The sequence below is a fragment of the Balaenoptera musculus genome, chromosome 13 (assembly GCF_009873245.2).
Source record: "Balaenoptera musculus isolate JJ_BM4_2016_0621 chromosome 13, mBalMus1.pri.v3, whole genome shotgun sequence".
In the NCBI taxonomy this organism is placed as follows: Eukaryota; Metazoa; Chordata; class Mammalia; order Artiodactyla; family Balaenopteridae; genus Balaenoptera; species Balaenoptera musculus.
The window spans coordinates 29,011,698-29,035,242 of record NC_045797.1 but is presented as its reverse complement, the minus strand read 5'-3'; the positions used below and the strand labels follow the sequence as shown (position 1 = coordinate 29,035,242).

General features: G+C 48.9%; 1 protein-coding gene across 18 annotated transcripts in view; it reads left to right on the top strand.

The window, feature by feature from the left end:
- The window catches only part of DYSF (dysferlin), a 233,524-nt gene that overhangs the window by 205,488 nt on the left and 4,491 nt on the right, over positions 1–23,545 (top strand). For all 18 annotated transcript variants that reach the window (XM_036872978.1, XM_036872992.1, XM_036872988.1 and 15 more), the window contains 9 exons: positions 724–894; positions 1,507–1,649; positions 3,706–3,845; positions 5,063–5,151; positions 5,398–5,493; positions 5,900–6,041; positions 10,104–10,203; positions 20,641–20,819; positions 22,407–22,516. In XM_036872978.1, coding sequence (XP_036728873.1) covers positions 724–894; positions 1,507–1,649; positions 3,706–3,845; positions 5,063–5,151; positions 5,398–5,493; positions 5,900–6,041; positions 10,104–10,203; positions 20,641–20,819; positions 22,407–22,516 — 1,170 coding nt within the window. The remainder of the gene's footprint in view (positions 1–723; positions 895–1,506; positions 1,650–3,705; positions 3,846–5,062; positions 5,152–5,397; positions 5,494–5,899; positions 6,042–10,103; positions 10,204–20,640; positions 20,820–22,406; positions 22,517–23,545) is intronic.

Here is a 23,545-nt window from a genome sequence, read left to right as displayed (position 1 = left end):
CCTCTCTGCTACAAGCTGCCTGTGCTTCCTCGACCACAGCTCGGGTGCCAGGCTTGTGTGTCCCTCCTGCAGGGAACTCATTTCAGGGGAGAAGGGACAGCACTTGTACACTTGACCTCCGTGGGCAGTGGCGGGGGGTCTCAGAGCACGGCAGGAGCTCTCTTCAAAGAAACCTCCGCACAAATCCTCTCTTCTTCCCACTCCAGCAGGAGTGTTGAAGCCCCAGGAGTGCGGAAAGTGGATCCCAGGCCACGCCCTTGGTAAATTCTGGAGCCCTGGCACCTGGCTCTGGAGTTTCACATCTCTTGTCTCCAGGTGTCCTGGTTGAAACTTCATTTTTAACCTTGTGCTTCATTTCATTGGTCCATTCTGTGGTCCATCAGGCAGGCATCTGCTATATGCCCAGCTCAGATTATTTGGGAAAACCGCACACACACACACACACACACACACACACACACACACACACACACACACACACACACACACTCAGGCAAGCCCAGCACCGGGAGTGCTGTGGGTGGTGTGCTGTAAGAGCTCTAGGAGGTTTGAGGAGGGTGGACTGCAGGCCATTCCCGGGAGAGGAGGAGGCCAGGGGTGGCTTTCTAGCTCTTGCTCCAGCCTTGCCACCCACTTGAGTTTGCGCTGTGTCCGGTGACCTCTGGGAGCTGGTGTCGTCATGACAACTGCCCCCGCCTCCCCGCCCCCCTCCCCCCGCAATAGGATGTTCGAGCTGACCTGCACTCTGCCTCTGGAGAAGGACCTGAAGGTTACCCTCTATGACTACGACCTCCTCTCCAAGGACGAAAAGATCGGGGAGACGGTTATCGACCTGGAGAACAGGCTGCTGTCCAAGTTTGGGGCTCGCTGCGGACTCCCCCAGACCTACTGCGTGTAGGTGCAGGGCGCTGGCTGCTTCCCTGACTGTGTGCCAGCCTGGGCCTAGCACGGCACAGACACTGTCTCTCTCAGTCAGCCCAGGTCTTACCCCCACTCCATAGATATGGAAACTGAGACCTGGACTTGTAAGTGGTGGGATTAGGATTTGAACGTGCTTATCTGACTCTAAGAACCCAGCTCTTCCTCACGTCGTTATAATCAAGTTCTCCTTAAGGCACCGTTGAGGGCCTGGAGATGGGAAGGAGGAGGGAGACAGACAATGGGGCACACAGCCCCGCTGGGCCCCAAGGTGAACTCACGTGTGGCCAGCCCCACCCACTTCCTGCCAACTTGGGTCTTGTCTGGGTCTGATTCTCTAAAGCTGGAAATTGGAAACATTTCAGTTCCAATTCCATGTGTATGTAAAGAAGTCCTTTTGTCTCTGGGCCTCAGTTTCTCTGTGTGTGAAATGGGCTCCCCGGTCATGATGAACAATCACACAGGGTGCCCACGGTCAAAGTGAAGGGTGGGTGATGCCATGCGTGTGGGTACATAGGTCACTGCACACACCTCTGCCCCCGTCAGTGTCCTGGAGCGTCTCATCTTTGTCTTGTGTTTGGGCCTCAGCTCTGGACCCAACCAGTGGAGGGATCAGCTCCATCCCTCCCAGCTCCTCCACCTGTTCTGCCAGCAGCACAGAGTCAAGGCCCCCGTGTACCGGACAGACCGTGTAGTGTTTCAGGATAAAGAATACACCATTGAAGAAATAGGTGAGTTCTCCCGCTACCGCCCTCTCTCTTGTGGGTCCTCTCCTGCTGGCTGTAGCCACTGGACACAACCCACACCAGCACGGTGTGGTCTTGGGTCTCTACAGGGCAGCACAGACGGACTAAACTTGCACTTGGTATTCCTGGGACCAGTACTTACCTGGGACACCATTGTGAAAATTTGAGGTCAAGGTGGGACCAGGGTCAGGGTGGGTCAGGGTCAGAGCTCAGTCTAAGACCAGGTTGGGGCCTGTCTAAGGACAAGATGAGGGGTGAGTCTGAAGCCAGGGTCAGGGTCATGGTTAGGATCAGTCTGCTTCTGGCTTTGGGTGGGCAGACTGGTCAGAGTTTGGGTACAGCCCACCGCTGAGAAAGTTTTCTACTTAATCATACTAGTCTGTCAACTTGACCTTGACGGTACCTTCTGAGCCCCCAGTCACAACTCCTGCACCTGATACATCCAAAGGGTGGCAGGAAGCCCTGTAGCCCCCGTCTTGCCTAATTCTCTGGGTCTGCCTCACGCTCATGCCGAGGGTCCTGCCATGTGCTCCCCGCGTGTCTGAGTTGCTTATAGGCCTGCACGGCCCACCCAGAGCAGCTCGGACTCCCCGGAGGTGTTTACAGGTGCAGCTGGCCCCTCGCCTCCTGCTGGTTTTGGAGATGTTTGATGTCAGAGCTGGTGCTGAGGTTGTAAAAGGGGAGCGAGGCTTTGGCTCCCTCATCTCAAATCCCCCTCCTCCTTCTTCATTTCTCTGATTCTCCGAGGTCATGGCTGAGCCAGGCTCCTTTCCATTAGGCCCTAACCCCTCCCCCAGTCTCTTTTCCTGTAGAACATGCATCTGTTTTAGGGGTGGTCTCATTTCTTTCTGCTAGTCTGTGAGCAGCTTAAGCACAGGAACCAGGGCTCATGGTCATAAATTCATAGGAAAAGAAAGCCAGAAAGCTAGAGTTGGTGAGGCCTGACATCTCCCTGTTTTTGCAGATGAGGCCATTCAGACCACGAGTGGTTAACAACCTGCCCAAAGTCACCCAGCTGGTTAGAGGCAGAACCAGGTTCCTGGCCCGGTGGTCCTTCTGCAATGCTGCTTCCTTAGTGGCAACTATTAAAGTGGGCAGGGCAGGTTTGATGGATGAACGTGTGTATGTGTGTGTACGTTAGAATCGGTGCTGGTGAACATGGCACACCTGAGTGCACAGACCTGTGTGTGTACGTGTGTATAGGCACATGTGGACCCTCCTACCCCCAGTCAAGGTCTCTGTCAAGGGGGCTCCAAGTTCATGTTGCTGGCTGGTTGGCCAGGCTTGTCAGGGTCAGAACCACCCCCGTGTCCTCACCCCCGCCCCCGCACAGTACCAGTCCATGACCCAACCCCTGGCAGGTAGAGCTGTACCTGGGAAGCACGCAGGGGAAGGGAGGGGTATTCACATCCAGTCATGCGCCTTTCCTAATGAGAGTGTGATCTCAGCTGCCCTGCTACCCAGCTGTGTGACTGCCCGGTGCTTCATGTCTGTCATCTGTGAAATGGGGCTAATAATAGCACTTACCTTTTAGGGTTACTTTGAAGATCAAGCCCTGTTAATATTTATGAAGAACAGTGCCTGGCTCCTGCTTTATAAGTGTTCTCTGTTACTGCTATTATTTTAGCTACTGCTACTAATCAAAGAGATTGCATGAAACAGAGAATACTACTGAGAGCACTTAGATGCCCAATCTGGGAGAAGAGCTTGTGGAGCCTCAGAGTTGAGAGCAATCTGGAAGGGCTTCCTGGAAGGGGTGGGCTTTGGAGGGTGGGGAGAATTGGTATTGGGTAGGAAAAAGGAAGGAGAGCTTACAGAAGAGGCTTGGTAGAGTTGATGGCAATGGGGAATCTGGATTTTAAGCCCAGAGCCTGTGGACAACGAGGTTTCCCCTACAGAGAATGAGACGTGAGGGCCAGAAGAAGTGTGTCTGGGCTAGGGGTGAGGCTGCAGGGTTGGCAGCTTCCCGAGGCCTTCAGGCCCCCCTACCATCTCCTGCTCACTCAGTCCTGGCAACTTTTTTGTCTCCTCTCTGGGGCAGAGGCTGGCAGGGTCCCGAACCCACACCTGGGCCCAGTGGAGGAACGTCTGGCCTTGCATGTCCTGCAGCAGCAGGGCCTGGTCCCTGAGCACGTGGAGTCCCGGCCCCTCTATAGTCCCCTGCAGCCGGACATCGAGCAGGTAGGACCTCCACCCTCGGGCCCCAGAGCCCCTGACCCTCAGCTACCCCGCCCCAAGGACAGCTTGGATATCCCAGAAGTACCAGTGGAGACCTCAGGATTTGGCTAATCCCTCCTTGTGGAGTTTCTCCACAGCCTGAATGGTTACCATTGTTGGCCTACGAGGGGACCTCTTGAGCCTGGCCTCCCCTGGCTGCCTGCAGGCCTCAGGGCCTGGGGAATGAGGCTCCTCCTCCATCCCCGTGTAGGCTGGACCTCTGGCTGCCCACGAGTCACTCTGATGCCTCGCTGTTTCAGCCTGGCCACAGGGAGTCCTCCCCTGCCATCAGTCAGTGACATCCCAGATGGCCAACCCTGTGCTGGGCAGTGGGGAGTTCAGACAGGGCGAGCCTATGACAGAGAGGCAGAGCAGCCGTCAGGAGGGCCAGGGGAATCCTCCCAGGCAGTGGGGGGAGGGCAGAGGGACAGCAGGCCCAGGGCTGACATGGGGAGGCTTCCTGGAGGGGACTGGAGGAGGAGGAGGAGGAGGAGAGAAAAGGTTGCAGGCAGAGATGGGCCGAGGCAGCCTTTGTGGCACGAAGGTGCCTTTGTGGACATGCAGAGAACCTCCCCTCTGCTCTTTGGAGCTGAGCTCTCCTCCCCTTGGCGGCGTGGCCACCAGCTCCCCAGAGCGGCACTGCAGGTGTTGAAATGTCAGCTCTTTCACGCTCATGTGAACCAGAAGAAGTTAGGTCAATCCCTGCTCCTTCTTCTGTAAGATGGGGACAGAGGTAACAGCCGGCTCGCAGAGAAAGAGGGAGCTAAGGGGTGGCAGGTAGAGTGGTTTCCTGTCGTGGAAACCCTCTGAGCCCCGATCACTAAACCATGCTCTCTGAGCCTCCACAACTGTGTACACCGTCCCCAAGGTCGAACGCCCCCCGCCCTCTTCCACCTGGCACAGTGAGACTCAGCAAACTTCGCTGTCTCCAGAGAGCTGCCCTGACCCCTGATCCCCAGGTGCTACCCCAGTCCTCGGCCTGTGGGGCAGTGGGCTCACCCCTGTGGTTGGCCCTATAGTCCCCTTGAGGGCACCTCCCCTACAGGGTGCTGAGCCTCTCCATGCAGGGCCTGGGGTTTCTCTGTCCTGTGCTCCAAGTATCCAGTGCAGAGCAGGTGGTCAGGAGATGTTGGTTGAATGAAAAGGGTGGCGAGAGAGCAGGGTCGTGTGTCCCTCCCCAGGGGAAGCTGCAGATGTGGATCGACCTGTTTCCGAAGGCCCTGGGGCGGCCGGGACCTCCCTTCAACATCACCCCGCGGAGAGCCAGAAGGTGACTTACCCCAGCCCAGGCTCAGAGCTGAGCAGGGTGGTGGAGTAGGTGCTGCGGGTGGGAGCAGGAGGTGGCTCTTGGGCCAGGCTTTGGGCCACTCGGGCCTCACTCTTGTGCGGGCCCGGCCAAGTGTCCAGCCAGGCAAGCAGCAGAGTCTTGGGTGAGCTGACTTCTTGGCTTCTCGGACAAGGACTGCCCACCCTTTGGTGGGAAATCCACGGGGATTTGAGTCATCCTTCTCTGCAGGTTTTTCCTGCGTTGTATTATTTGGAACACCAAGGATGTGATCCTGGATGACCTCAGCATCACCGGGGAGAAGATGAGCGACATTTACGTGAAAGGGTAGGAAGTCACCCTCCTTCCCACCCGTCCCGACTCCACGGTGCCGCCCCTGCTCCCTCGGGGGTGGTGGTTGGTTGGGAAAGGGGGAACTCTGGTGTAGGGAAGGGGGAGAACAAGAAAGGAAGGATGGCCTTATGGGAGTGGTCTCTGCCTTTGGGGGGTCAACCCCCACCAGATTTCTTCTTCCACATTAATCTTTGCGTTGAACGTACAAGGTTTGAGGATGTCCCTCGAGAGAGAAGTTAGAACATTTTGAAATTTATGGCACATTTGCTACATCAACTTATTTTTCCTTTATCATTTACCAAGTTCAATGACCTTCTTAATTCCTGGTTTGCTTAAGTTGAGGCTGTGTATTGTGGTGGAGACCTTAATTAGCCATGTTCTCTAAAATGTGTATGTCTAGTTGGATGGTTGGCTTTGAAGAACACAAGCAAAAGACAGATGTGCATTATCGGTCCCTGGGAGGTGAAGGCAACTTTAACTGGAGGTTCATTTTCCCTTTTGACTACCTGCCAGCTGAGCAAGTCTGCACTGTCTCCAAGAAGGTGAGTGTCATTCCTGTCCCCAGTGGCGCTAGTCGCAGGGCTGTCAAATATCAGCCTGATGACGGTTAGAGCCGTGTCACTGTCATACTCTTACCGCTGCCCCACCATTGTTGGAAGCACCTCGGCCATCGCTGCATACCAGCCACCACCATTGTCCCATCACTGCCAGTGTCGCCACCACCACCATGTCCACCGTGCCCACTCCTCCTACTTCTGCCATCATTGCCATCGTTAGCATTGCTGCCATCCCACGATCTCCCCCACGCCAGCGCTACAACCACTGTATGTAGCTAAGTCCAAATCCTAACAAACCAAGCCGCAGGGAGGGCCATGGGCTCAGAGTGGGGAGAACATTGGTAGGGAAAGCCAGCACGGTCATCAGAGAGCGGTGGGGCAGAACCCCTAGGGAGAGCGGCCCCAGAGGGCTGTCTGGCCTGCGGTTTGGGTCGTCCGGCCACCCAGTAGGATCGGGTGTTGCTTAGCCAAGTCCCTGCTGCTTCCCCCTTCCTCCCATTTCTGTGCCTGGGGCCTGGGGCCACTGTCCAGGCTAGTATCTCTCAGACCTGGGGACGCCGGTGCATCAGCCGGGGGGAGGGGCAGCTCCAGAGACCTCAGCTCTTTGTGGGATAGCATCTTCTAGTTGAGGCCTCATCTGGGCCGTGAACTCTTTCCTCCTGAAATAGGCGGGCCCCAAGGCGGGTGGTGGCCCCGAGCCTGCCCTTAGGGAGCAGCCCCCAGAGCACAGTGAGGAGGGTGCCGTGGGCAGTCAGCTTCTGGAGGCGGAGGGCCCCTCTGTTGGAGCTTCTAACTACCGCATCCCACCTAGAATCAGTTCCACCTGCACGTGCTCTCCTGCTCCACAGGGTGAACGCCTCTCTGGAGGTCTGGGTCCTGCTGGTCCCGTTTCCTTCCAGAGGTGGCTCAGGGCTTCAAGGCAAAGCTTCTGTGACTCCTCTTTCAAGATGTCCTGAACGGTTGTGTGGCTTCAGGAAGGGAAATATGTAATGGACCTCGGTTGCCTAGGTCTTCTTTATTCTCTTCATTACATCCTTCCCCCATGACCCCTTCCTAACCCAACAGACAGAATCATCTGCACTTCAGAGAAACCAGAATGTTCCGCTGAACATTCTGAAACCATCAAACAAAAGAAAATATGGGTTAAATAAGGTTAAATGAATTCTTTCACCCAGGGACGCCTACCAGAAAGCAGAGTTTAGCAACAGCCCTGGGTGCTGTGCAGTCAAGGAAAGCCTAGCCTATTTGTAGGTTTAATCTTGTTTGCCTTTGTTCAGCATGTTTGTCTATCAAAAGATGTTTCCATAACAAACCAAATGCTGCATTTGCTGGGGAGAGCTCCAAGTCAAACAAACAGTGCCCGTCCTTGCTGTGGACGGAGGGAATGGGGAAGGGCGGCCGGGCCCTTCTTCAGGCCACCTCCCGTGCTCAACAAGCCCTGCACGGGGTGAGGCGTGGCTGGGGAACCGAGGCTGAGAGATGCCAATCGGCCCAACACGGGAGGCGGGACCACCTCTCTGGTGTGACAGGTGGAGATGGGTGCAAGGAGTCGCAGGGAGCAGCGTCTTCTGTCCTTGCTACAAAGTAGGAAGAGAGAGACTCTCCTGGCACTGTGGCAGGTGATTTGAGACAAATGAGAAAAGGCGGGAAGCAGCTATTATTGAGTGAAGGAGAGAAAGGGGGAGAGAAAGGCAGAGGGAGAGGGAGCTAATTGGTGGTACCCAGCAGTTCTGAGGGCCCAATGGGGATTGCTGATAAAGAATTTGAGGGGGCTCCATTTTGGCAACAGTGGGGTTTCATCTCTGCCCTTTAGACACCAGCAAGGAGGGAGAGAGTTGAGCTGACCCACAGTGGAGTTCCAGAGGAAGAGAGGGGCTGAGGGAACCGACGCATTGGCCCGATGGCCCGCAGGCCTGGGCTGGCCTTGGAAGAATGCGAAGGCTATGGGGAATGCTGAGCCTGGAGGCGTCGAGGAGGCTGGGAGAGGCACGCCCGGAGTGGGGAGAGCTGAGGGAACGGGACTCCCCCCCCGCTTGGTGCCAGGCTCCGGAGAGGGTGGCTGGAGGTGGGGTGTGGCAGAGGTCAGAAGAGGAGGTTGAGAACAGTCAAGGGGTTCTGAAGTCAACCAGGAACATGAGGGAGGAACTGGCTTGACCCGAGACGGGGCCATCGGGTCCCTCTGGGAGAAAGGACCCTGGGAGGCAGGGGGAGTCGTGCCCACAGTGGGGCACCAATTAGCTGGTCTGGGCTAGGGGACTAAGCCTGGGGGCGGTTAGTGCAGGGGCACTGCACAGCCTCTGGGCTCCTTGGTCCTGCTGCAGAGCCAGCCCTCTGCCGAGGGGTTCAGCGCCTCTGGCAGGCAGGCCCTCCAGGGACCCCATTAACCAGACGAGACTGTTGTAAAGTACAAGGTCTCCTTTCATCCGGCGGCTTTGAACCACCGCTGGTTGCCCCGGCTGGCTCCCCACCTGGAGCCCAGCACACCCACCGGAGCCGGCCTGTGCGTCAGGCACCCACCCTGCAAATAAACAGCTAGTAAAAGGGCCCAGACTGGGAACGTAATGAGTGCCTGGGACCTGGGGGGCCATCCCCAGGCTGGAGCCCCAGCCCAGCTGCTCCCACCAGGGGCTGTTTGAACCTCTGGCTCATTACTGAGCCCATAAACCGGGCCGGCCAGAGGCACGGAGGATGCTGGCGTCCTGTACAGGCGGGTCTGCAGAGCTGGCCATAAAAGCCCCGCCAGAGGAGGGAGGCACCTGCAGGAGGGCTGGGGCCCGGAAAAGGGGGAGGCACCAGATGGGGGTCGGGAGCGAGGGGCCAGGTGGGGACCTGAGCCCCTTCACTCACCCAGGCAGCAGTCTAGGCTGCAGCCAACTGCTTTGCAAGGTGATCATTCCTCAGGGGGCGCTGGCCACGGTCTTTGGTCACGGGACCTCTGTGGGGTCCGCGTGATCTGGAGTGGCCTCCAAGGCTGTGTACACAGGGCACCTGGGCCCAGACAAACCCTGTGTGGTCAGCAGTGCTCCCCGACTCCCGTGGAGTCTGTCCCCCTGAGACTGGGTCCAGGTCCCTGCTGTGACCTGGCACCCACCATCTGCGGGATGGTCAGTGGGTCCTTGCCAGCCACTCAGGTAAAGCTACAGTGAGAGGACAGAGAATAGGTGTGAGTGGGAGAGCCCCAGGGACGGTCCTTTGGGTTGAGTGTGACTGGACCCAGGGGCGGATCCAGGCCTCAGCGTGCCCGTCCCCAGCCCTCAGCGGCTCCACGAGGCCTTGGTGGAGAGAAGCCCAAGACAGTGCTGTTCCAGGCTGACTGGTCTGAGGGAGCGGGGAGGGGACAGCAGTGAGCTGGTGAACTTCCCAGCGCCGGGAGCTTTCGATGTGCCCCGGGGCAAGCTCTTGGAGGGGAAGGTGGGGTGGGCTGGGGACACTGCCCCCAGTGCCAGCCCCTTACAGTGGTGTGTCGGGGGATCCCCCCTGACACCCAGGTTCCCAGCCAGCCCACCTTGTCCCCAAGATCACAGGGGCAGGATTAAGAGACTCTTGAACCTGACTGACTGGGTTGGAATCCAGCTTGCCACTTCCCAGCTGGGTGACTTGGATAAATTACTCGCTTTGGTTTCCTCAAGATAGTATCTCCTCATAGGTCGTTGGAAGCATAAATGATTTCATAGTGCGAAGAGGCTGATGCCTAAGAAGTGCATATTAATGTTGTTTTTATTAGCTGTCAGACCTTGGGCAAATTCTTAACTTCTCCAAGCCTTTGTTACATCATCTGTAAAACGGCAATGAGAACCTTGACTCATGGACTTGCGAGGATTAAAGGAGCTACCTTATGTCAAGTGAGCCTGCATGGTCCCCTCCTGGGCCCTTGAACATGGCCCTCTGGGGTCTCAGCAGTCTTCCTGCCAGGACCTGGCTCTGGCAAATCCCTAAGGGACGTCCCTCTCCACTGCCTCCTCCAGGCAGCCTTCCAGGCTAGAAGGGACCACTGCTCCTCTCTAATCCTGCTCTCCTGCTTCCTCCTCTGCTTCTCCTCTGGGCCAGGATGCTTTCTGGAGTCTGGACAAGACAGAGAGCAAGATCCGCGCCCGAGTGGTATTCCAGATCTGGGACAACGACAAGTTCTCCTTTGATGACTTTCTGGGTGAGCACCATTTCCGGTCAGCACCGTTTTGCCTGTCGGGGCTGCCCGGAACCCCTGCTGTATGTTTGTGTGCCTCTCTCAAGCCTTGTGGGAAGGCTGGCAGGAGGATCAGGGAACTCAGGGTCACTGGTCCCTGGTGCTGAGTGAGATCGGTGACACAGAGTAGTGCCAGGGTGATCAGGGTGACCAGCAGGGTGGCCTGCCAGCTGAGGTGACATTGAACGCTGGGCCGTGTTGGTTGGTAGCACCCAGGGAAGGAAGAGAGGGGAGCGCAGGGTGAAGGCAGTGCAAGCAGGAGCTCCGTCACTGGCTGTCTGGCCTTTCACGTGACAGGATCCCTGCCACCTCAGTCTAGTGAGTGAGTGGTCAAGGCTCTCTTTGCCCTTGTGCCCCAGAGACTGAGCAAATGAACACACCTGGGGCCAGGACTCTGCTGGGGGAAAGTGTGCGGCAACCCTGACTGCGGAACAGGGAGCGCTGGGTTGGAGGACGAGGTGGAGATGTTGCCTTCACAGGGTGAGGTGTGGGGCCCGCTGGCTGGACTGAGTAGCAGCTCCATGACAGCTATAAAAGTTCACTGGGAAAATGTGGCCTATCCCTACAATAGGATGTTATTCAGCCACAAGAAGAAATGAGGTCATGCTACACCAGGGGTGAACCTTGAAAACAAACCAAGTGAAAGAAGCCAGACGCAAAAGTACAAATATCGTATGATTCCTTTACATGAAATGTCCGCAATACGTAATCCACAGAGGCAGAAAGTGGTTGCCGGAGATTGGAAGGAGAGGAGGTTGGGGACCGACTGCTCGTGGGTCTGGTGTTTTTTTAGGGGTGATGAAAATATTCTGGAATTAGATAGTGCTGGTGGTCTCACAACTCTGTGAATATACTAAACGCCACTGAGTTGTACACTTTACAATGGTTAAAATGGTGCATTTTGTTATGTGGATTTCACCTCAGTAGAGAAATAGTGAACCTGTGAGAAAGGCGGCCCAGGAAGTCACGAGTCCTGTGTTGCAGTTCTGCTCTGCCACCTGGGGGCAGGGCGGGCTTGGGCGAATCACTGGAGCCCTCCCTGGGTGGCCCGTGATTGCAGAAGTCACCGAGCTCGTGGGCGCCGGCAGAGGATGCCCTGAGGAGCAGCCCCGGCAGGAATGGGGAGGAGGGCTGCCTGCCCGTCGGGCTGCTCTTCACCCCACTTCCCCCCGGCCCCGAGCCTGGTCCCCTGAACTTGGAGGACCGGGAGCTGCTCCACAGCTTCCCTGTAAAAGATTCAGGGTGTCAAAATCATAGCACCAAGCTGGACTTTTGTTCTTTTACTTGTTATTCTGGAAGACATAATTCCTGTGGCAAAATTAGAAACCGGAGATAACCAATGCCTCCCCTTCCTATTTATATATATATATATATATATATATATATATATATTTTTTTTTAATTCCCCTGTGTGCTTTATTTATTTATTTATGGCTGTGTTGGGTCTTCGTTTCTGTGCGAGGGCTTTCTCTAGTTGTGGCAAGCGGGGGCCACTCTTCATCGCGGTGCGCGGGCCTCTCACTATCGCGGCCTCTCTTGTTGCGGAGCACAAGCTCCAGACGCGCAGGCTCAGTAGTTGTGGCTCACGGGCCCAGTTGCTCCGCGGCATGTGGGACCTTCCCAGACCAGGGCTCGAACCCATGTCCCCTGCATTGGCAGGCAGATTCTCAACCACTGCGCCACCAAGGAAGCCCCACTTCCTATTTTATTATAATCTCACTACCCAGAGATAACCTTCAATAATATAACTAAGATAACCTTCACTTTGGCGTGTATTATTATTTTGGCATGTATCTTATACAAGCAAACACATATGTGTTATATGTGTATTTTATACATATATATACACATGCATATATGGCATATAGATAGCAAAATTGGTTTATGTTACACATACTGTCTTAGATCTTGATTTTGGGGAAAACAATATATTAAAAACATTCTTTCTGTCAGAAGTTATCCATCTGCATTGTATCTGCATCATGGTGCTAACATCCCGCCTGATGTCCCATCGGACCCTCACTAGTCCCCCCTAGGTGCGTACTCGGCTCATCTCTAGGATTTCCTGCGTGAGTGACAGCCTAGGTTTACATCTTTGGACCCTTTGTGCGTATCTTTCCTGAACTCTAAGGAGCAGATTTTTAGAGTCTTTGTACATTTTAGTGGGTTTTGACACATTTTGTTCAATAGCCCTCTAGAAAGATTTTACATTTTTATATTCTCACCTGTGCCCTGTTTGCCTTAAGGACACCATTTTTCCTAAATTTTTGCTGCCAGTGTTATCTTTTTTTTAAAAAAATTGCCAATGTGGTACCTCATTTTTATCTTTCTTTGCATTTCTTCATTACTTGTAAGGTACAACTTTAAAAATATGTTTGCTATCCATATTGTTGCTGGGATTTTCTTTTTTATGGTTTTGGGATGGTCCTCTTTTATTGTTGATTTTCAGAGCTTTTTATATAGTAAGGACACATTACAAATAATTTCTCCAGTTTTCAATTGCCTTTCACATTTTTATGGAATTTTTTTTTTGCTTACAGACTAAATAATTTTTTTTAGCATCAGTCTATCAATCTTGCCTTTATGAGGTGAGGCTTTAGAAAATCAATTTTAAAAAGACAAACAAAAAATTGCATTTTATTGAATGAGAAAACAGTGTCCAAAATAAAATTAAACAGGATCAGCTTTTGTTTTTAAAAATAAAACTACTACTTTTTAACTCCATAGATTTCTTTTTTTTTAATTGGATGTTTGTATATATTGTGAAGTGATAGCCAAAATAAGTTACGTAGTTAACAATTTTTTTTTCTTGTGAAGAGAAATTTTAAGATCTACTCTTTTAGCAACTTACAGTATTATTAAGAGATTTCTTTTTTCCCCCTTCATAATGTATTTTCTAATTACATATTTTACTTCTTTTGAGTACTTATTACTTTTATTTTAAAAATAATGGTTAAGATCTGTAATTTTGCCATCAGGAAATAATCCTATGTTTCCTTACAGTCTTTATGTAGATATAGTATATATAGTTTAATATCCTGATTTTTACTTAATATTATCTTGGGATCATATTTAAAATGGGAAATAAACATTCGTCTGTAGTTGAGGGATGGAGAGATGTGTAGATGGGTGGATAGATAGATGAATGCTGATAGAGTTGAACAAATGCTGGATAGAATAATGACCTGATTAATGGATAGATACAGTGCTCAGCAAATGGTAGCTCTAGAGGGATGTAGATAGTTAAGTCAAAGCAGATAGATGTATGGAAAGAAAGAAAGCTAGAAAAATAGATCCAGTCAATGAATACTTGCAGTAACTGAGCATTCCACACTGAAAAAAACCTAATCTCCTTTGTATGGTATTCAAGAACTGTTACCGAGTCCAAGCTTGCTCTGCTCACTGCACGACAGGCCAAAGAATAGGAGACGAGGTGTTGAGACAAGGAATACGACTTTATTTGGAAAGCCGGCAGACCTAGAAGATGACAGACTAAAGTCTCAAAATATCCATCTTATTAGGGTTTGGATGCCAGTTTCTTTTATAGCACAGAGAAGGGGAGGAGATGAGGAAGTAAAGTAAAAAGGCTATAAGTTTTACAAATATCACCTGGAATGGCCAGCCTCTGGGAGGGGATGTGTTAATTTCTTCTTTCTTATAGCCGTCCACAGGTGGACAGGTTCTGGATATTTCCCTGAGCAAAGGCACTTTGGTTTAACAGTCAGGCAGAGGGTCAGGGTTCCCTGAGTATAGATAGTATGTATAGACATTATGCCATTACGTATAGACAGTATCCTTTTAGTGAACAAAAGCAGTGGAAAGCAAAGGTTAAAGTAAAAGAAACAGATCCAACATATAGTCCGATTTGGCTCTTCCCTGTTACAATTCCCCACTGTCAATATCCATTCCACAATCTTGTGGAAGAAGGGGTGATGACCGTTCTAATTGCTTCATCAGATGGATCTTTCTGGGCGTGTCCATCGGTGTCAGTGTTCCAAACATTGTTTCTTTTGTTCCTCTCTGGAAAGTGTCTCCTTTACACTTGTAGCCTTAAAAAATATTCACAGCTTAAAAGTTGAGAGTTATGATGTATTCAGTGGGAATTTTGAGGGCTTCAAGCTTGGGAGGGAGCACTTCAAGTTAAGGAATTTAGCGCTTTTCTATGTATGGGAAAATGCAAGAGTCTGGGCTCACTGAAATCACTCCCTTGATATGCACCTTAGCTATCTGGGGCCTGTATCCTGTATTCTCATATCCTGAGTTTCCTCAGGGTTCACCGGCTCATGTTGGAAGGCTGCAATCGCTAATGACTGATGTGTCAGGAAATATTCAATTTCTCAGATCCTCTCCTCTTGGTCAGGATTTTGACCAATATTTGGGAGACATTTCAACATCAACTTTTGTCCCACAGCGCTGGGAGGCTCATCCCAGATCAGGTGAAAATTCTTGTTATGCCACTCCAAGTGCTAGTTTTTGGATTAGGCCCTATTGATAATTAAAGATTCTCTGGATCCCCTATCTAATTATGATCCAGGAGACATTTTCCCTTGTTGCTTCTTCCCATACCTAGAATCACACCATTACAATTATTTTACATTATAAATGTGATCTATTTCCTCAAGATGTTTAGCCATAGAAGTTTTGTTGGAAACCTGTTTACACACTGGGTACTGTAAGAGACAACAGTCTTATAAAATAGACAGGATATAAGTAATGCAGCTAGTAACATTGACGAAGACATGGTGCAGCAGGGAGACACAAAGTACAAACAATTTGGCTTACAAAGATGTAATTTACCAAATTACTGTGGGTCATAATTAGCTTAAGGGGGAGGTTTTCCTTACACCTGGAAAACACAGATTTAAACCGGTCATTTTTCAGATAGAAACCATAAAAATTATAACCATATTCACCAGTTTACTGAGTCCTATGTGACTAATCCTTCTTGTTAACAGCTTTATGAAGCCATCAGGTTTCCCATTAGAATTCTTCAATTTCTTAGCCAGTTCAGCATTATGGCCTGAAAGCCAGAAACTTGTGTTTATCCAAAGTCCTTTCCATAAATCTTCTTGAAGAGGAAGCATTTTTACAAAGGCATCATCAGAGTGAAACCATAACTGTCTATAATGACGAAAGACTTAAGAAGGCACATTTAAATCTGATTACAATGCAATTGACAAAGTAACTTGGTTAGTGCTGTGACATGCAACACATTTAGATAATAGCTAGAATTATGACTGATAACATTTTACCAGCACACATCAAATTTTAGGAACTCCACATAATCTCTAGAATACCTGTATCATTTGCCATACAGTATAACCTAAGAAGATTTATTACTTATCTGACACTTCCCATGTAATTCAACATACCAAGTGAACCTAATTAGTTAATATCTCTCTTTGGGGTGTTTCAGGGGCCCTTTGAAGCATCCCAAAGTTAGCTAGAGTTCAAAGGAACTTCATTATAATTTGATTTGTGAAGTTTTAAAAAAAATTTATTTATTTATTTTTGGCTGTGTTGGGTCTTCGTTTCTGTGCGAGGACTTTCTCTAGTTGCGGCAAGCAGGGGCCACTCTTCATTGCGGTGCGCGGGCCTCTCACTATCGTGACCTCTCCTGTTGCGGAGCACAGGCTCCAGACGCGCAGGCTCAGTAGTTGTGGCTCACGGGCCCAGTTTCTCGGCAGCATGTGGGATCTTCCCAGACCAGGGCTCAAACCCGTGTCCCCTGCACTGGCAGGCAGATTCTCATCCACTGCACCACCAGGGAAGCCCCTGATTTGTGAAGTTTTGTCAAAAAAATATCAAAAGGGTTTAAACAGTCAGATAGGATCGCAGGTCACTGTGAAACAATAGTTATTCACTTAGCCGAAGTAACAATAAAAGATTTCAAAGGCAAATACAGAACAGATCACTTAAAAGGTAGAAAAACTTAAAATCTGTTATCAGAGGCAGTTCAGAATCTTAAGAAACCTTGTCTTCTTAACAGAGAGAAAAGCCAAATTCAAGTTTTTCACCAGCTTACTTTTAAAATTCATTTACTCAGTTAAACTTATTTTAAACTTAGTCAATCCTGACCATGTACAAAACTCTTTTCTTGGGGTCCACTTCCCATAAACCTCCCATGACTTAATTTATTTTGGCACAATTCTAACTTTCAAGTTGTTGAATATCTGCAGAGATTAATTTTATTTTTTTAAAATTTATTTATTTATTTGTGTTTATTTTTGGCTGTGTTAGGTCTTTGTTGCTGTGCGTGGGCTTTCTCTAGTTGCAGCGAGCGGGGGCTACTCTTCATTGCGGTGCATGGGCTTTACATTGTCATGGCTTCTCTTGTTGTGGAGCACAGGCCTCAGTAGTTGTGGCATGTGGACTCTAGAGCGGAGGCTCAGTAGTTGTGGCACATGGGCTTAGTTGCTCCGTGGCATGTGGGATCTTCCCAGGCCAGGGATTGAACCTGTGTCCCCTTCATTGGCAGGCGGATTCTTAACCACTGCACCACCAGGGAAGCTCTGGAGAGATTAATTTTAGATAAAGATAATTATTTTAAAAAGTGCATCTAAAGCTCTTATCTCATTTGCATTTTCTTTCCTTAAAAGTTTCTTTACATCAAGTTACTTTCCTTGCTGACAAATTTGCAACAGATATAACAAGTTATTATTTACCTTATATTAAACCTAGGCATAATGAAAGTATTATACTTAATGCTGATGACTCTAATGACATGTCTATAATAATTAGATCAACAAACAAACATTAATACTGAATATTTCTCAGTTCACATGAACCCGAAATTCATTTAGCTTAATTTTTCTTGTATTTAGAATTGTTTGGTTTGTAAGAACTTACTCTTCTTTAAGCCAATTAAATAGAGCTCATCCGCAAATCAACCCCAGCAATGTTATCCAAAGACAAAGACACATACGAGGACACAAACATACAGAGACGTCATAGTTGTCATTTCCAAATTTCAGCAGGGAGTCAGGTACAGCCACGTGAAACCCCTCAGTTTAAAAAAGAGGTTGGATTCAAATTAGGTTTCTGACAGATGGAAAAAATCAAACTCACTTGTCTAGATGGCTGAATTTTTACAGAAAAGACACTTAGGTTTTCTATTTATCCTTGATAAGTCAATTTCTAAATTACTTTACCCTCTTTTAAAAAGATGCATTTTAAAAAGATGGCAGAGATGAGGGTTCCGGAGAAGACCAGAAAGGACGTTTGCATCTCAAAGATACAGGCAAGTTTTTCCTAGGATGACTTTGTTTCCCCTTTGTTTAATATTTACAAGCCTCTTAAGATAAACAGGGAGGGTTTGGGGAGTGGTATCTATTGGAGAGTCAATCAACTCGTTCCCCACTGTCAAAGTTCCCTGGGGCTCCTGTGGGGAAATTAGAATGGGCGCCTCAAGGTCCAAGGGAGTCCCCTGGCCTCTTACAGGATGTCGGCACAAGGGAAATTGCCCTGCTATAGAAGTGGCCCCTGGTCCAAATTGGGTGTCCTGTTGGGTCTTAGATGGTGGTACTAAACCAGGTCCCTCTGCCTTGGGGGTTATCATAGGAACTCCTATTTGATTCCCGTGGGTAGGGGAAACAGGAGGCGGTGAATATGTTGGTGGCATGGGGGGAAGCAGTTGGAGAAACTGCTGGTGCAGCCTGCTCTTTTGCAAAACACTTCTAACTGCGAGATCATATAATAATTGAGTGAGCCATTCAGGGACCATCATTCTTCTCATCCTAACATATATTGGGTCCACACCCTATTACAATAGTACATCATGTCTTTCTTAGTCATAGGCTCATGGCTATGTTTCGCCCATTTATCTAATATACACCGCAAAGGGATCTCCTTCAGGATAAATGGAGTATTTCCAATTTTTATAAGTTTGATAACACCAAAACACAAAAGACACAAACAAATTCCAACACAAAAGGCCCAAACAAATTCTAGCATTGGTGCACACAAAACCAAGCCCAAAACCAACGAACCGGTTCCCAAATCAGGTAGACTTACCCTGCAAAACCAACAAACTAGTTCCCAAATCGGGTAGACTTACCCTACAAAACCAACGAACTAGTTCCCAACGAACTGGCTCCAAATCAGGTAGAGTCCAACAACAATTCCCCCCTCCAATAGCGTACCCCAATCAAACAAATTGGCTTATCCCGTAAAGAAAAAGCCCAAACTGAGAGGGAAATATGTTCCCAGTGTGCACGCCAGAGCAACTTACCCTACAAAGTCGAGTTCATTGACTCGCAACACAAAAGGATACACAAAAACAAAACAAGACCAAGACCAAAACAAATGAACTGGTTACCAAATTGGGTAGACTAACTGTACAAAATTGAGTCTGTGGACTCGTAGAAGTTGGTCTTTTCCTTGCTTCAACTGCCAAGTGCTGCGGCAGCTGGCGCCGCTTCAGGGAAGTTTGAAGGGAAGATCCTCAGGACAAATGGTCCTGGCATCTGCTAGGCCTTGCCACAGTGTTCCCTGACCGGGACTGGCTAGCCAAAAGCAGCAAGCCTCCTGGCTGGCTTGCCAAATTTGTTACCGAGTCCAAGCTCACTCTGCTTGCCACACGACAGGCCAATGAATCAGAGATGAGGTGTTGAGGCAAAGAATACGACTTTATTCGGAAAGCTGGCAGACTGAGAAAATGGCAGACTAATGTCTCAAAATAACCATCTTATTGGGGTTTGGATGCCAGTTTCTTTTATAGCACAAAGAGGGGGAGGAGATGAGGAAGTAAAGTAAAAAGGCCATAAGTTTTGCAAACATCACCTGGAATGGCCAGCCTCCGGGAGGGGATGTGTTAATTTCTTCTTTCTTATAGCCATCCACAGATGGACAGGTTCTGGATGTTTCCCTGAACAAAGGCACTTTGGTTCAACATTCAGGCAGAGGGGCAGGGTTCCCCAAGGCAGGCCATTATGTATAGACAGTATCCTTTTAGTGAACAAAAGCAGCGGAAAGCAAAGGTTAAAGTAAGAGAAACAGATCCAACATGTAGTCAGATTGGGCTCTTCCCTGTTACAGAATTTCTTCAATTTGCCCTTGGAAAATATTTTTTAGATTTACCTCTCTCACTTAATCCCTTCAGTAACCTATGCTCCAATCCCATTGACTTCGTGTTGTTGGAATTGGATTAGGTGAAACTGCATGAAATTGCTGTTTTTATACGTCAAAGATAGTTGAATACCAGAATTTTCATATAGCTCAACCCAGTAGATGGAGCTATTCTTGGAGAAGATGGATAAAATAGATGAGTAGATGAAGCAGTATAGAAAGGTAGCTGCTTGGATAACTAGGCAGGCAGATGAAAAAATTGGTGGATGAACCACAATGAGATAACACTTATACCTATAAAAAAGCAAAAACAAAAACAAAAAATGGAAAATAACAAGTGTTGGAGAGGATGTGGAGAAATTGGAACACTTGTACATTGGTGGTATGCATGTAAAATGGCACAGCTGCTTGGAAAAAAGTTTGGCAGTTCCTCAAAAAGCTAAACATATGACCTAGCAATTTCACTTCTAGTTATGTACCCAAAAGGATTAAAAACTGGGACTAAGACATCTGCATACCAGTGTTCAGAGCAGCATTATTCACAAGAGTCAAAAGGTGGAAACAATCCAAGTGTCCATCAACAGATGAATGGATAAACAAAATGTGGTATATACATACCATGGAACATTATTCAGCCATAAATAAGAATGAAGTACTGATACATGCTACAACATGGATGAATCTGGCAAACTAATTATGCCAAGTGAAATAAGCGAGATACAAAAGGATAAATTTTTATGATCCCACTTATATGAACTGTCTAGAATAGGCTTTTTCATAGAGACAGAAAGTAGATTTAGAGGTTAGCAGGGCTGAGAGGAGAGGGGAATGGGGAGTTATTACTTAATGGGTACAGAGTTGCTGTTTGGGGGGAATGAAATAGTTATGGAAATAGGTAGTGCTGATGGTTGCAAAATGTTGTGAATGTAATTAATGCCACTGAAGTATACATCTGAACATGGTTAAAATAACAAATTTTATCTTATCTATAAATATTTTACTGCACTAAAAACAGTTAAAAAAGTTGATGGTTGATGGATGTAGATGATGGGTGAATGAGTGAATTTGTGCATAGTAAGATGAATAGTTGAGCAGGTGGGAAGTTCTGTTAAGGGTGAATCAATCAGGGCACAGTAGCAGGCATATGCATGCATGAATAGATGGATAGGAAGCTGTACAGATGGAATGAGAGGCAGTGGGTGGGGAGTGGAGTTTGAGCCATGGGGCTAAGACCATGGATAGAAGCTGAGGAGGCTGAACTTGCCCAGCCCCAGGGTGGCCCTAGGCTGGCAGTGACTGAGAAAGCGTGGGCCAAAGCACCCTCCTCTGCCACAGGCTCTTTGCAGCTGGACCTCAACCGCATGCCCAAGCCTGCCAAGACAGCTGAGAAGTGTTCCTTGGACCAGCTGGATGACACTTTCCACCCGGAGTGGTTTGTGTCCCTTTTTGAACAGAAAACAGTGAAGGGCTGGTGGCCCTGTGTGGCGGACGAGGGTGAGAAGAAGATACTGGCGGTAAGTCTGCTCCCTCTGGTTGGTGGAGACGCGGGAGTGACTCATCCATAGAAATCGCTGAGCACAGACGTGTTCCTCTCCCTCTCTCCTGCCCTCCCTGTCTGTTTCCCAAGACACTGTCCCTCTTCCCTGCCAGTTCCCAGCCTTCGTCTCCTCGAGGCTCGTATCCCAGGAAAGCCTATCTAAATCGAAAGATGCCCTAATCTCCCGTGGACCCTGTTTAATTTATACTCTGCTCCTTGGCCTTCACAGTGTTCTGTATCCTGGGTTCCCCTCTGGCTGGGCTTCCTGTGGAGGACAGGGGTCATGCCACTCCCATTTGAGCAGGACCCTATAAGGGACTGTCCTTGTCCTCTTCTCCCTGCCCAGAGGTCTGCCCAGGGGTGTGACTGGGGACCATGGAGAATCATCCTTCCTCTGCAGAGGAAGTAAATGAGTTTACTGTCCTTCCTTGGTATCCGCAGAGGGTTGGTGCCAGGAGCCCCCGTGGACAGCAAATCCATGGATGCTCAAGTCTCATAGTCCACCTTCTGTGTTTGGTTTAATCTACAGATCTGAAACCTGCAAATGAGGGCCAACTGTACATTTATTGAAAAAATCTGTGTATAAGTGGACCTGTGCAGTTAAAACCCGTGTTGTTCAAGGGTCAACTGTACTTAGAAATGGCAGGCAACCAGCCAATCCCTAAAGTGGCCCTTGAAATAAAATATCCATGTTGTATAACAAATTATAACAATTAATAAGAAATACTAAATCTCAAAAGAAAAATGAGCAAAGGGCATACATAGATAAAACATAAAGCAGTACAGTGGCCATTAAATATTTAAGAAGGTTCATTTCCCCTGGTAATTACATAAAGGAATGCTTTAAAATGTGAAAACATTTTTTATGTATTATATTAGAATTTTTTAAAAATAGAAACACTTATTGCTAGTGAGGATGCAGAGAGACGGCCCTCTCATTTACCTCTATTGGGCAGGCTAATGATTTTTACCATTTGGGGAAAACAATTTAGTAATATATAGCCAGAGACTTAACAACATTTATGCCTTTGAAATTTTTCATCCCACTTCTAAAATCTCTCCTAAAGAAATAATCCCATAAAATTAAAAACTTAGGGTTTATTTATAACAACAAAGAGTTGGAAACAACCTAAACGAACCAAAATAACTGGTTTACTAAATAAATTATGGTCAACCATTGCATAGATACAGCATTAAAAGCGAACTTTAAAGAGTATATAATTATATAATAAAATATATTCCTAACTGAAAGAAACAAGCTATAGAACCATATATACACAGTGTGATATTTCATATACTTGCAAAGAAAAATAGCTCTGATGAATAAATATTAAGAGTGCTTGTCTCTACATAGTAGAAGTATGGGTGACAGTCTCCTTTTTTTATACATTTCTGTAGTTCCTATGTGTTCTGCAAGGAGCAGGTACTTTTATGATCAGATCACCCTGTATCTTTTTTTCAAAAAAATCATAAAGTGACCTTTACATCTGTCCTGGCCTGGCTCCTCTCCAAGCCATGGGGCCAAGCCTTTATGTCTCTGATCAGGTCCCCTTTGTCCCCTCAGGGCAAGTTGGAGATGACTTTGGAGATTGTAGCCGAGAGCGAACATGAGGAGCGGCCGGCCGGCCAGGGCCGGGATGAGCCCAACATGAACCCCAAGCTCGAGGACCCAAGGTTGGTGCCCAGCCCCTGACCCCTGATGCCCAAGGGGATGGGGAGGAGTATCCACAGTACAGGAGACACTCACTGTATAGCCTCACAGAGGTCCCAAGGCCCAGAGAGGGGTACTCATCCAAGGGTACACATTGTTAGGGGGCAGGTGACAGACATCATTCCAGGACACGCTGGGCTCATCAGCTAGTTCCAGAAGCTGGCGCTGTTGGGTAGCTGTTGGTCGTAGGCCAGGCATGCTGTCATATGGCATGTATATGTTGTGTCATGGAACCTTCCCTGCTGAGTCGTTATTAGTATCCCCGCTTTACAGATGAGGAGACAAGCACAGCAAAGTTAAATAAGGTCATTCCAAGGAAAGTGGTGAAGCTGAAATTCTCACACCTGGTCTGATTGGCCCCGGAGCCTGACCAAGGTCTTTCCCTGACCAAGCTGCCTTCCATGGCTCTCCTGTGGTGTCAATGTGGCTTTCAAAAGGCCTTTCAGCTTTAATTTTCCCATCTGTGAAATGGGGGCCTAGTCCCTGCCTCCCCTACCTCACAGGCCTCTAAGGGAGGGGCCTACATCCCAATCCAGTGGATGCAGAAGCCTTGAAGGCAGTTACCGGAGCCTGAAGGATGGCTGTTCGGGGTGGGGGGCGGGGGTGAGTGGGCGGGGCTGCATTTGCTGGGTCCCTTTCCACGGCCTGCTCAGCTCAAGTCACACTTAGCACAGACAGCCCACTTTGTTGTAGCGCTATCCTGAGTGCCACTGGCTGGCAGAGCAGTGAGAAGCATCCCTGCCCAAGGATGCTGGGCTCTGGGTGGAAAGACAAGAGAGACCCAGGAGACCCAGCAGCACGCAAGCAGTAGTTAAAATGGCCATTACTGAGACACAAAATCCTGCCCTGGGTTCTGGGTTCACTCCCTGCCATCCTTCCCTGACAGTGAACCAGCCACATGCATCTAGGCCAGTGGCTTAGCTCATCTGGGGCTCATGGACCATAGCTCATCTAACGTGGAGCCCCTTGAAGCTCTGCCGAGTCCCCAAATC